Here is a 14,085-nt window from a genome sequence, read left to right on the forward strand (position 1 = left end):
ATATATTAAATAATTGTAGCGTAATACTTTGCCAATAGAAGGATGCACCTTTTATTATAAATTAATAGTTTACAAGAATCTACTGAGGTGTCTCAACTTTTTTGAATATCCTAAAGATCTTACATTTAATTTCTTTTGTCCTAAGACAATACACCAAAGGATTTAAAAGAGGGTGAGCAACGACGGAACCGATCGTTAAACCATGGCGAGCCTCAAGAGTTAATATCACGCCTAACCTGGTCAAAACAATGGTGATAAATAATGGAGAGTAATAAAACGTTACCACAATTAAGTGACTCAAACAAGTGCTGCCCATTTTTATTTTGTCATTATTTGAGGATATTTTCACAAAAACTATTATCCAAAAGTATGTCAGGCATATAAAAATGAAAGTGAAAAATAAAAGAAAAAATGATATGACGGTAACCAGATTGAAATAGTAAGTGGGGTCAACACAAGTAGTTCGTATTAGGGCCGCATACTCACAGAATGTGTATTTGAGCTTTGAGTTGCAGTGAGGGAGAGGAAGCAGAGTGGCAGGCAGTACAGCCACAAAACCACAGGCAACAATCCACAGGATACAGGTAAGGACAATAGTGCGCACATTTGTTAAATAACTGTGGTAATGAAAGGGATAGCTAAAAGCAATCAATTCAATTCAATTTCATTTATAGTATCAAATCATAACAGAGTTATCTTGAGACACTTTACAGGTCTAGACCACACTCTATAAATTCCAAAATTTATTACCACTGTTGTTGAAGCTCAGTGTGTCATAGGAAGGAAGGAACTTCCCCGGCAGTCTAGAATTATAATAGCATAACTAAGAGAGGCAGGTTAAAGAGAGGCGCCTGGTCGGGCTAGAACTCTCCCCAACCGGATTGGGCTGTATTGGCCTGCCTCCCTCTACTCTCGCTATATTATTAATTATATAATAAATAAAACTGATGACTACGAAGAGAAGCAGGTGGGCCGGGTTAGGTGGACGCTGCAACTCCTCACTCCCTAACTATAAGCTTTATCAAAGAGGAGGGTTTTCAGTTTACTCTTAAATGTGGTGACAGTGGCCCTCATTTATGAAACGTGCGTACGACCTACGACGGGCGTACGCCGATTCCTACGCAAAGCTCGGCATTTATCAATTTGGACGTGAGCGTAGGCTGCGATCAAATCTCACGTCTGGTCTGAACTCGTGTACGCAAGTTTTGGAGTCAGTGTGGACTTGCGGTGCAGCATATAATCAGTTTAACAGGAGAAGTCATCAGTTGATCACGTATCAGCAATGGCAGATCTCACTCTTTTAGAAGACCTCTATGCGCCGGTCTGCAACATTGTTTTAGCCTGTAAAAACACGGTGCCATAAATGTAGCGATGGAGCCAGATGACCCGATGCCCAGAGAGAAGTGTCCAGAACAGACACCAACTGAGGGCTATATGAAGGAGACAGGATATTATTCCTCACTTTTAAAAGGTAGCCTATAGTGTTATGTTTGGCAATGATATTCAATACAGGAAACATGACGGTGCACAACATTTTTATTTATTCTTCAGGTTTTTGTTTCTCTTTCAAGTGAACGATTTATTTCTGCCATTGACAGAGTTATTTTGGCTTGTTTTTCCAGCCCCTCTGCTGTCAGGAGACAGGGTCGGGGGGGTGGTCCAGCACGGGGGCGGAGGACAAGTGCTCTCCCTCAGCTGTTGCCTCGTTCGGACTCATGAAAAAAAACAGGAGTGAAATAAAAGACACTGCATAAACTCCGCTACCGTGTGTTTATTTAATTATAGGTACACCTACATGTAGGCCTAAGAGATTGCAATAGAAGCCTGTATATTACTATTAGGACTATAGAAAAATGTGTCAAGGATGTATTAAATAGGCTAAACTTCAGCTGGAGTCCGATTTACTACGGCAACACTGTTGATCGCATCAGTGATCTCTTTTCATCCCGCATTCTTTCTACAGCCTTTAATAACAGTTTTCAGGCTGCCAAATAGTACACACGTTAGTGCAAATGAACCGGAGATATCAGGGTTTCAATCTCCACCTCTGAAAAGTTCTGCTTCTCAGCCAGATTACGTCTCCCCATTTCGTAAATTGTAGGGGCGAGGCCTCAAAACCCAGAATATATTGGGGCGTGATATTTAAATGACGATCGTTTCCAGCCGCCGCATTTATCAATGTACGACCATTCTTACTCTCTGATTGGTGTGATACGAACTTTTCATGAATCCCACATGAAGCCTGTCGTAAGATGATTTCTGCGCTCATATCTGCGCTGGTTTCTAGGTTAGGTTGATAAATGAGGGCCAGTGTCTGCCCCTTGAACCCAAAGTGGGAGCTGGTTCCACAGGAGCGGAGCCTGATAGCTGAAGGCTCTGGCCCCCGGTCTACTTTTAGAGACTCTAGGAACCACAAGTAGCTCTGCATTCTGGGAGCGTAGTGCTCTACTAGAACAATAAGGTACTAAGAGCTCTTCTAGGTATGATGGTGCTTGACCATTTAGAGCTTTGTAGGTCAGGAGGAGGATTTTAAATTCGATCCTAGATTATACAGGAAGCCAGTGCAGAGAAGCAAATACAGGAGAAATATGATCTCTTCTCTTAGTTCTCGTCAGAACACGTGCTGCAGCATTCTGGATCAGCTGTAGAGTCTTAAGGGACTTATTTGAGCAACCTGATAATAAGGAATTGCAGTAGTCTAGTCTAGAAGTAAGGAATGCATGGACCAGTTTTTCAGCATTGTTTTGAGACAGGATATTCCTAATTTTGGCAATGTTACAAAGATGGAAAAAGGCTGTTCTTGAGGTTTGTTTTAAGTGGGCGTTGAAGGATATATCCTGATCAAAAATAACTCCTACATTTCTGACAGTAGTGCTGGAGGCCAGGGTAATACCATCCAGAGTAGCTATATCTTTAAATAATGAAGTTCGGAGGTGCGTTGGTCCCATCACAAAAATTGTTGGTCATCCAGGATTTTATATCTTTAATACACGCTTGAAGTTTAGCTAACTGACCACTTTCATCTGGCTTAATTGACAGATATAATTGGGTGTCGTCTGCGTAACAGTGAAAGTTAATTGAGTGTTTCCTAATAATATTACCTAGAGGAAGCATATATAAGGAGAATAGAATTGGTCCAAGCACTGAGCCTTGAGGAACGCCATGGCTAACTTTAGCGTGCTTGGAGGGTTTATCGTTAATGTTAACAAATTGGTATCGCTCAGAGAAATAGGACATAAACCAGCTTAGTGCAATTCCTTTAATGCCCACTAAGTGTTCCAGTCTCTGTAGCAGGATGGTATGGTCAATAGTGTCAAATGCAGCACTAAGATCTAGTAAAACAAGAATGGAGTCCTTTGTCTGCAGCAGTTAAAAGGTCGTTAGTAATTTTCACCAGTGCCGTCTCTGTGCTATGATTCTTTCTGAATCCTGATTGAAAGTCATCAAATAAACTATTGCTATGGAGAAAATCACATAACTGATTAGCAACTACCTTCTCAAGGATCTTGGAGAAAGGGAAGGTTAGATATAGGTTTATAGTTTGCTAAGACCTCAGGATCGAGGGTGGGTTTTTTCAGAAGAGGTTTTATCACAGCTATTTCAAATGACTGCGGTACATAACCTGTTAATAAGGACATATTGATCATATCTAATAATGAAGTGTTAACCATGGTCAACACTTCTTTGAGTAGTCTCGTTGGGATGGTGTCTAAGAGACAGGTAGATTAGGCTTAGCTGAGGATATCTTTAACATTAATTGTTGAAGGTCTATAGGATAAAAGCAGTCCAAGTATATGTCGGGAATAGTTGTTCTTTCTAGCGGTCCTGCATTTAAAGGTGAACTGTTAGAAGTTGAGGGCAAAAGGTGATAGATTTTATCTCTAATTGTTATAATTTTATCATTAAAGAAGCTCATGAAGTCAATACTACTCAGAGCTAGAGGAATAGATGGTTCAGTAGAGCTGTGACTATCTGTCAGCCTGGCTTCAGTGCTGAAAAGAAACCTTGGGTTGTTCTTATTTTCTTCTATTAGTGATGAGTAATAAGTCTGATCTGGCTTTTCTTAAGGCCTTCCTATAGGTTTTGAGACTTTCTTGCCAATCCAAACGAGATTCTTCCACTTTGGTGGAACGCCATTTACTTTCGATGTTTCGCGAGAATTGTTTTAATTTGCGAGTTTGGGAGTTATACCAAGGTGCTAGTTTCCTTTGCTTCATTATCTTCTTTTTGAGGGGAGCAATGGAGTCTAAAGTCGTCCGTAGGCAAGTCGTAGCACCGTCTACAAATGTATCAATTTGAGAGGGACTGAGGTTAACATAAAGGTCCTTTGTTATGTTAAAGCATGACAAAGAGTTAAATGCTGTTGGAATCTCTTCCTTAAATTTAGCTATAGCACTGTCAGATAGGCATCTAGTGTAGTAGCTTTTATCTAATTTAGTATAGTCAGGTAGTAAGAATTCGAAAGTAATTAAAGACTGATCTGATAATACCGAATTCTGCGGAAATATTATTAAATCCTCAATTTCAATACCATATGCCAGCACAAGGTCGAGGGTGTGGTTAAAACAGTGCGTCGCCTTGTGCACACTGACTGAAACCGACTGAATCCAGTAATGAGTTGAAAGCAGTGCTAAGGCTATCATTGTCAACGTCCACATGGATGTTAAAATCACCTACAATAAGTACTTTGTCTGAGTTAAGGACTAAATATGATAAAAACTCTGAGAATTCAGATAAATATTCAGAATACGGACCTGGAGCCCTGTAAATAACAACGAATATAATTGGCTGTAATGTTTTCCATTTTGGATGTTGAAGATTAAGAATAAGACTCTCAAACGAGTTATAATTTAGTTTAGGTTTAGGATTAATTAACAGGCTTGAATCAAAGATGGCTGCAACTCCCTCTCCTCGGCCTGAGACTCTAGGAATTTGAGTATTAATATGACTGGGAGGAGTGGCTTCATTTAAACTGACATATTCTTCATGGCCCAGCCAGGTTTCAGTAAGACAAAATAAATCAATTTTATTATCTGATATCAAATCGTTTACCAATACTGCTTTAGAAGACAGAGATCTAATATTTAATAGTCCACATCTAATTTTCCTATTTTGTTCTATCGTTGCAGTTGTCTTAATTCTAATTAGGTTGTTAAGTATAGCGCATCTTTTGTTTACCTTTGATTTAACCGATCTGAGCCGGGGGACAGACACCGTGCTTATTAGACTATGAGTGGGCGACTGCTCCAACGGAAGCACAGAGGGGCGCATTGCACTGCACCTCTGATTACTAATATCAGACTTGGGTTGTCATAGTTTATGACCGATAATAAACTCAGTCAGATTTTTTTATATGAGAGCGGCTCCGTCCCAGGTGGGATGAATGCCGTCTCTCTCCATCAGACCAGGCTTTCCCCATATCATTAGCTGGGCACCACCCCGACAACCAGCGGTGGAAGGATGACGTACGGCTGTACATTTCATCATTGGTCAGGTTTGGCAGGGGTCCAGAGAACACTACTGAGTCCGACATTGTCTTTGCGTATGCACAAAGTGACTCAACATTAATTTTAGTGATCTCCGATTTACGACCATTACCACCTACGTGAAGTATGATCTTACTGTATTTACGGTTCTTTTTAGCCAGCAGCTTTAGATGGGATTCTATATCGGCCACTCTAGTCCCGGGGACACATGACCGCAGCCGCTGGGGCCACCGGCTTCACATGTCGCAGTACAGAGCTCCCAATAACCAGAGTTGGTTTCTCAGCGGGTGTATCACTGAGTAGGGAGAAACTGTTAGAGAGGCGAAGATGCTCCGGTTTAGAGCAACCGTCATCATGTGTACTCCCTGGTTTAGATCTAACGCTACGCTGGCTAGCTACGGAAGCATATGATTCTGATTCCGTGATGCGTAGCCGTGCCTCAAACTCAATAAGCCTTGCCTCCAGAGCAGCGAATATACTACATTTATTACATGTATCGTTATCACTAAAGAAGGCTGAGGAATAGCTAAACATTTGACACACAGAGCAAGAGAGAGCAGGAGAGGGAGAGGAATTAGCCATTGCTAATGGCTAAGCTAAAATAGCTAACAGCGTTTTAACAACTGTAAGATCAGCGAGGCAGTTGCTGTAAGGGAAGCGAAGTATAAGTGCTTGAGTAGAACAATTGTAATTCAAATGCAATCCAGGCAAATAGCCGCTAATTTAAACAATAAAGCAATCAATCGATCAAATGCCATAAAGCAAACATCTCCATTACCGCTCCCAAGTGGTAAACAAACATTTGAATTAAGCACGGCACATAAGATATAGTATTAACCCCAGCAACTAAAACCCCAATCATTGTTGGACAGCAGCAAGTGTACAGTAAATCAACAACAGCAAGGTTGCAAATCAGAAGATACATTGGTTTGTGCAATCTCTTGTCATAAATAATGAAGAGGATGTTAAGTATGTTGGCTAAAACAGCTAGAACATAGATAATCAATAACCACACCAACTACAATAGGTCTTTTGGTTGTGTCAAAACCACCTATTATAAATTCTGTTATGTTGATTGAAGCATTCTGCAAAGACATATTCAAAACATAACAAGATTAAACAATGCAAAAAAAGAAGTTGATGAAAACACTCTTCTCAAAGCATAAGGTCCTTCATGACATTGTAACTCATAACCAGCTATGGACCAGTTGTTGTCCACTTTTCAGCTCAATCAAACAGCGTTTAGCTTACAGCCAACAATGGAGTTTACCAGACAGGTTTTATGGCTCACGAGAATAAAAACCTTTCATTGGGTAGACTCATTGTCCAATCACATTGAACCCAGGAAACTTGAACTAGTATCTGGCTTGCTTAAGCCAATTAGAATCTGGCTCAGAAATCCCATATTTGCTGTACAGGTCAATAACATCTGTGAATGTCAACAACAAATTGTCAGAGGCCCAAAACATTTTTTATGTTTATTTGTATGGGGACAAGTATGTAGCATAGACACATGCCACACACCACAGCATTTATGGCCTAAGCTAATTTGCAATGCACGTCCATAAATGGACCCTTTTTTAAAAAACAATAACTCACTTACATAAAAGACAGTTAAGAATACAAACTCAACAATAGATACATATCTTAAAATACAAAACTCACAAGGAAATATAGACAAAACAAAAAACTGCTCCCTCTTCAAAAACAGTTTCAGATGAAATTTAAAATCACCCAGGATAATTTTTGAGATCGGTAAGTAATGAATTCCATGTATTGATCCCCCGAACAGAAAAGTCTGTTTGACCTTATGAAGGTTTACATAGGGGCATCTTACAGTTTCCGTCCACGCGATACAGAACCCAAATCTCTAAGAGGAACCACTAGGTCACTGAGCATCTGGGGAGCCTGTAGAGATTCAAGATACAATATGTAAATGTTCTCTGCACATTCTATATATCCTGAACTTTTACACATCCTATTGTGGGGGATTAGGAAGAAACTATTTAATTAAAGTACAAACGTTTGACTGAGTGCACCCTTTAGCCGCTTTCGGGTGTAGTGGAATGACGATGAGAAGTGGGTGTCCAGAGTATTTTTTTTAGTAGTATTAGTACCTGGGCCTGCTGTGTTCAGGGACCCCGTCCAATAGGAAATCAGGGTTCTGGAAGGTGACATGTAGGTGTGCACTACAACAGAGGTGTGACTTTTAGGCTTTTACAGTTGCATGGAGGCCTCATTCTCTTTGTTTGAGAAGGGCGCTCAAGCCACATGTTGGTCATGTGACTTCCTTTGTTTAAACTCATGTTTAATCCCACTGCTCCAGTCCCAACATTGTATTAATCCATACAGCCTCTTTTATCTTATTGTTAAACAGTTATATCTGCACTGTATCTTTTTGTTATGGTTTTGGTGTTTTGTCTTATTTTGGTTGTTCGTTTTCTGTGTTGTATTTTGCTTGGTTTCCTGTTTTATTTTGAAGTCTGGTTTTCTGTCTTGTCTTGTCTATTTTACTTCCTGTCTTGTGTTTCCCTCCTTTTTTGATTGCTCTGCCCAGCCTAATGTGTTTCACCTGTTTTCCAGCCTTGTGCCACCTGTCTTGTGTTTCTTCGTTACCCTGTGTATTTAGTCTTTGTCTTCCACCTGTCCAGTGTCAGATCATTGTACTGTGTTTCGGTTTGGATTATGTGTGTCTTGTTGCCAGTTTGGAGTCTTGTGTGTTTTTGGGTTTGCTCGTTCCTGTCGTACTCCCAGTGTCAGCTCCCGTCAGTTTCTGTGCTTCGTGTTCATTCCAGTTTTTTTTGGGTTCCCTTGGTTTTTTCTTGAATTGTCTTTTTATTCCTTTTTGGTATTGGTTTTTTGCGTGCTGCTGCGCTCAGGCCTACCTTGGTTTATTACTTTGTGTTTTATCAATAAATCCTGGTCTTGAACTTTCACCTGCGTACCTGCTTGCTCTCTGCCTTTGGGTCCTCAACTTCCCGGAACCTAACACTTTTATTTTTGTATTTGTATCTTATTCTATTTTAACTTGTTTTTATTTCCTAAACTTAAACTGCTCTTTAATGTTTTATGTAAAGCATTTTCAATTGCCTTGTTGTTAAAATGTGCTATGGAAATAAAGTTGCCTTGCCTTGCCCTACATCCTCAGCCTGTCAGTCAATAGGGCTTAGTGAACATGTGCTGCCTGCCTGTCACAGAGGAAGTCTAACATTAACCATACAGTGACCGCTTTCGCCTCTCTATTATATATGCTGTCTGTGCGTTCGTGGGCATCGGAAAAACATTTTTCCCAGTGAAAGCTCATCACTCACGTCACTTCATGTGGGAATCGGAGGTGGGAAACTGGGGCTAGATTTTGATAACAGAGTTTCCCAGTTGGTGACGCGTTGTTGACAACTGACGTACAGAAACACGGCCGACGATCGTTCAAATGTGTTGAAGGGTGAGAAACTTTTCCTAAATACAGAAAATTCCCGCATTGATGTAATATTTTGCCAACGTTCACAATGTGCTATCGATTTAGGTTGTAGTCGTCCATTGGTTTCAACAGAGTAACTTGAATTACTTTTTCAGAGCGGGAGATGAATAAATGGGCATTGACTAAACAAAGTTGGACTATCCACAACTACTCAAGCAAGCAGTAAAGCTAATAACCAGATATACACCAATCTGAGTGGAAATATACTGTATTTGTATGGAGTTATATTAGTATCTTTATTCAAGAGCGCATTCTTTCAATTTGAGAGCATTTTTCACTGATATTACGTTCAGATTTTGTAATAATTTCCCTCAAAACCTTGCTCTCACACTCAAATGGTCATGCTCGCGCTTGGATTTGCTCTGCTTGTGCTCAAACTTTGTGCTCGGACTCAGATATGTTGTTCTGTGGACAGATTTCCTGCTCTCAGCTTTGAACCTTCTCCTTGCACTCAGCCTGATTCTGCGCGCTTGCAAATCTGCTGCTCTCGGATCTCTCCTGCGCGCTTGGATTTTTCTGTGTTACAACAGTATCAAAATTCCACAACCAATAGAATGCCAGGTGTAGTGTTGACCAATGAAATGATCCCTGCCCCGTTGAGGGTGCGTTCGTTTTATGTGAGAACATCCGTTGCGGCCCGGCTCCTCTGTAACCATGGGTCTGTTACCCAAGTTTATTTAACAACGCCGTCCATCGCTTTATTATTAGTATATGTCAATAATGTGCACAGAATGGTCGACGGTCTTTCACCTGCACCCATCAGGAAACGGGAGAAAGCTTTGAAGTGGGACATATCAAGTTACGTAGCTACACAACTATGAGGGTGAGTAACATAAATTAAGCACATAGCATATGGCGCTAGCCATAGCTAGCCTAGCTTGATGTCTGTAAACAAATAGCTTTTCTTTAAATCAGTAGTTTAGCTAGCTAGATTGAACGACATATGACGGACAGTATGTGTATATTTACAACTGGTATTTAATGACACCACTTTGTAATTTGTCCTCGTTTGGTTAACCATGTTCCTGGGGATTTGGCTAATTTCAGACATGTTAGAGGCAATTGTAAAACCTAAACTGTAATATAACTGAAAAACAAAAGAAACTGGATTGTTTGTATCACTTTTTACATCACTGTTGCATGTTTTTCAGATGTTCTAAATTCTTATAACATTATATATATATGTATAGAAAGTTGTAAGTACAATTCCACTCCTATAATAAAACACTATTTAAAATAGCAGTTATTTATTTTTACCCTTATGAAATCAATACAAAGCAAATTGAACAGAAAAAAGTATTTTGTTTCAGTTTCCCTTCTTCCAGGTGGGGCTGAAGTACCCCTGTTGAGCTGCACCGTGTGCATGGACCAGTGTTGTACAACCACACTACTGTGTTGTTCCAGTCAGTACATTACTCCAAACGCAAAATCCCATTGGTTCCCCCTGTACTCACCTGTGTGCAGAGGGCAGGCATTAGTGGCACAAACCAGGTACGTTGGCAAGTCTGATAATAATTTAATTGTAAAATCTGTTACATACACTTATCATTTCTTTCTTGCTTAAATTCACAGGGTGCAGAACAAGGCCCAGGAGAGACAATTACTGTGATGTCCACAAATCCAAAGCAGAGAAGGTAAGGTAAGATAGTAATGATGTTAAAGAAAGCTATGTACACTAATACCTTATGTGTTGATGTCTATGAATTTGTTTTAAATAGGAGCACACTATACAAAGACAACAGTGGAGAGTTGCTGGATCGGTCTGTCCTCAAAGTGCCAGAGATCTACAAGGACTTCACCCGTTTCTGCACCATCACCTGCATAATCCAAGTGATAAAAGAGAGAACAAAATAGTTTGTTCTCTGCTTACATGAATAGGTGCCTGTAATGTCTGCACACATAAACAATCAATTAATAAATGTTAAGTATCACTGATATTTCTTAAATCATTGTGGTTTTTCAGAGCAATAAGATTATTAAAGCCATGTTCATACTTGCAACAAATTAAAACCCTTATCAAGGCAAATAGGTTTTTCATTTTCTGTAATCTAAATCTAAAAACAGTATAATTAAATTTACCAGAGTGGACACTTGCAGGTTGTTAAACAGCTTTAATTTACCTTGTCAAAACAATAAGTAATTCATAACCAACTGCACAATATTTGACACAAAACCTAAAAAGCGTATGGTTCATACTCCTGTGAAGCAGTACACTTTGCCTGTAGGATTTACTGTAGCAGGAACATTGATATTGGCAAACTGATGACCCAGGTACAGGTGAGTTTGTGAGCAGGGTTATGATATGAACTAAAATAAAGATAAGATAAGTCTAGTGTTCACAAGAGGGATAATTCAGGTATTGCAACACAAGTTATAGAATAAATGAATTAAATAGGAGGTATATATAACTAGTAGAAAATAAATTAACTAAACAAGAGCAATTAAGGCAAAGTTATGAGGTAGTAGCAAGCTAAAGTGACGTATAATCAATAGCAGTGAGTCACATCAACAGTGTACACCAGAATAATATATACTGTGATTAAGTAATGATACTTAGTGTTGTCTGTAGACTACTAATATAACAAAACCGAAAAATAATATAGTGTACGATGCAGTATGGAGAACAACCGAGTCCCATATGACCCCAAGAGACTTTAATTGCAGCTGTTGATGATGTTGCAGATGGTTGTAGTCTGTAGCCAGTCATACAGTAGGTAGATCTGGAGCAGCAGGGTGACTTCTAGCTTTCATGGGCTGGTGATAAGACTCTGCTGCTATGATGCAGCATTGGTCGAGCCCTTCATTCTCAACTGGAAGAAAAGAAAAGAACAGAAAATGCTTGTTTTTTCTGTTCAGTTTGCTTTGTATTCATAAAACTGCTATTTAAGGAGCAAATTATTCTAGATCTGTTTTTATTATAGTGATAACATTGTACTTAACATTACAACGTTTTATACAGACTGATATGAATCCATCATTTTCAAACTAATGTTATATGAAGAAATGAAGACTAAATTCTGATGAACAACACACAACAGTGATGCAAAAACGAACACAAACAAACCAGTTTCTGGTGTTCTTTCAGTTATATTACAGTTTAGGTTTTACTATTGGCTCTAACATTAAATTAGCAAAATCTCCAGGAAGGAGAGGTTAACCAAACGAGGAAAAATACACATACTGTCGGTCATATGTTGTTCAATCTAGCTAAACTATGACGAAAATCTATTTGTTTACGGACATCAAGCTAGGCTGTATGTTAGCATGTCTGAAATTAGCCAAATCCCCAGGAACATGGTTAACCAAACGAGGACAAATTACAAAGTGGTGTCATTAAATACCAGTTGTAAATATACACATACTGTCCGTCATATGTCGTTCAATCTAGCTAGCTAAACTACTGATTTAAAGAAAAGCTATTTGTTTACAGACATCAAGCTAGGCTAGCGCCATATGCTATGTGCTTAATTTATGTTACTCACCCTCATAGTTGTGTAGCTACGTAACTTGATATGTCCCACTTCAAAGCTTTCTCCCGTTTCCTGATGGGTGCAGGTGAAAGACCGTCGACCATTCTGTGCACATTATTGACATATACTAATAATAAAGCGATGGACGGCGTTGTTAAATAAACTTGGGTTACAGACCCATGGTTACATAGGAGCCGGGCCGCAACGGATGTTCTCACATAAAACGAACGCACCCTCAACGGGGCAGGGATCATTTCATTGGTCAACACTACACCTGGCATTCTATTGGTTGTGGAATTTTGATACTGTTGTAACACAGAAAAATCCAAGCACGCAGGAGAGATCCGAGAGCAGCAGATTTGCAAGCGCGCAGAATCAGGCTGAGTGCAAGGAGAAGGTTCAAAGCTGAGAGCAGGAAATCTGTCCACAGAACAACATATCTGAGTCCGAGCACAAAGTTTGAGCACAAGCAGAGCAAATCCAAGCGCGAGCATGACCATTTGAGTGTGAGAGCAAGGTTTTGAGGGAAATTATTACAAAATCTGAACGTAATATCAGTGAAAAAATGCTCTCAAATTGAAAAAATGCACTCTTGAATAAAGATACTAATATAACTCCATATATTTGTATTAATGTATTTTGGCAAGTAAATTTTAAACTGCTACAACAAAATTCCATGATATTCCATGACTTTGCCTCCAAAATGATAAAATTCCCTGACTTTTCAAACGCCAATATAATGGAAGAAGAACACGCATTGACAGTGAAGCACATGAACGCCGGAAGAACAACGTAATCCCTGATATTCCCAGGTGGCATGAACGGACCATAACCACACTTGCAACCGCTTTACCGGCATTGCCGTGACTCACTGTGCCTTTCAAAAACCGCAGAGTCAACATAGTTTCGCTCCGTCCGCAGCTCTGTGTGTGTGTGTCGGAGCTCCGCTCTATGTCAACATGCAGAGAGGAAAGATATGCTCGCGCTTATACGCTCTCGGGTACCGAAATTTGGCACCGTTTGATTTAAAAAATGACTGTAGCTTAAATGTGATAAAGGAAAAAAACTACATGTTGCGTTCTCGCTGTGATTGAATGTAGTCACTACCGTAGATTTACAAACTACAAATGCCGACAAGCAAGCGAGAAAGTCAAAGCCCAAGCCATGTCAACAGGGAAATTTTGCGAATTACTTTATAACACCAAACAGCAATCGGTCTAACATAAATTAAGCCAAGAAATTGCCAGCGGGGACGAGTTAGCCAAACTGGCCAAGGTAGCGTAATTCCCGTCTCTAGTGGCCAGCAGAGAGGCTTCTCCCTGCAGAACCTCATCAAAACAGCACAGTGAAGTCGCCTTAAGGAAGGCAGAGGCTTATGCACATTGGGAGTTGCAGAAAGACAACAATTATTTAGATTAAAGTCGGCACTTTATAATTTTATGAGCCAGTTTGTTTGTACTGTAGTTTGTATTTCCTCTGACTAGCAAATGGAAATCGGCACGTTTTGTGTTTTCATTAAATTCTTTTTGGCCTCTCTGTCTTTAGCAAGTAGCCTACATTTCAGTAAAATACTATACATCTACATCCCTTGGTAATATTATTCCTTTTATAGCCTGCCTATTAATTGTTTTTAATCAAAAGAAACACGGAA

General features: G+C 39.7%; 1 protein-coding gene across 1 annotated transcript; it reads right to left on the reverse strand.

The window, feature by feature from the left end:
- Positions 1-79: 79 nt before the first annotated feature.
- On the reverse strand, positions 80-13,293 carry LOC114552190 (olfactory receptor 13G1-like). Its single transcript, XM_028572819.1, has 3 exons — positions 13,288-13,293; positions 6,371-6,504; positions 80-236 (listed from the first exon to the last, which is right to left on the reverse strand). The coding sequence occupies exons 1-3, from the start codon at positions 13,291-13,293 to the stop codon at positions 80-82; spliced, it is 297 nt and encodes a 98-aa protein (XP_028428620.1).
- Positions 13,294-14,085: the final 792 nt, after the last annotated feature.

This window comes from Perca flavescens, chromosome 3 (genome assembly GCF_004354835.1).
Source record: "Perca flavescens isolate YP-PL-M2 chromosome 3, PFLA_1.0, whole genome shotgun sequence".
Lineage (NCBI taxonomy): Eukaryota > Metazoa > Chordata > Actinopteri > Perciformes > Percidae > Perca > Perca flavescens.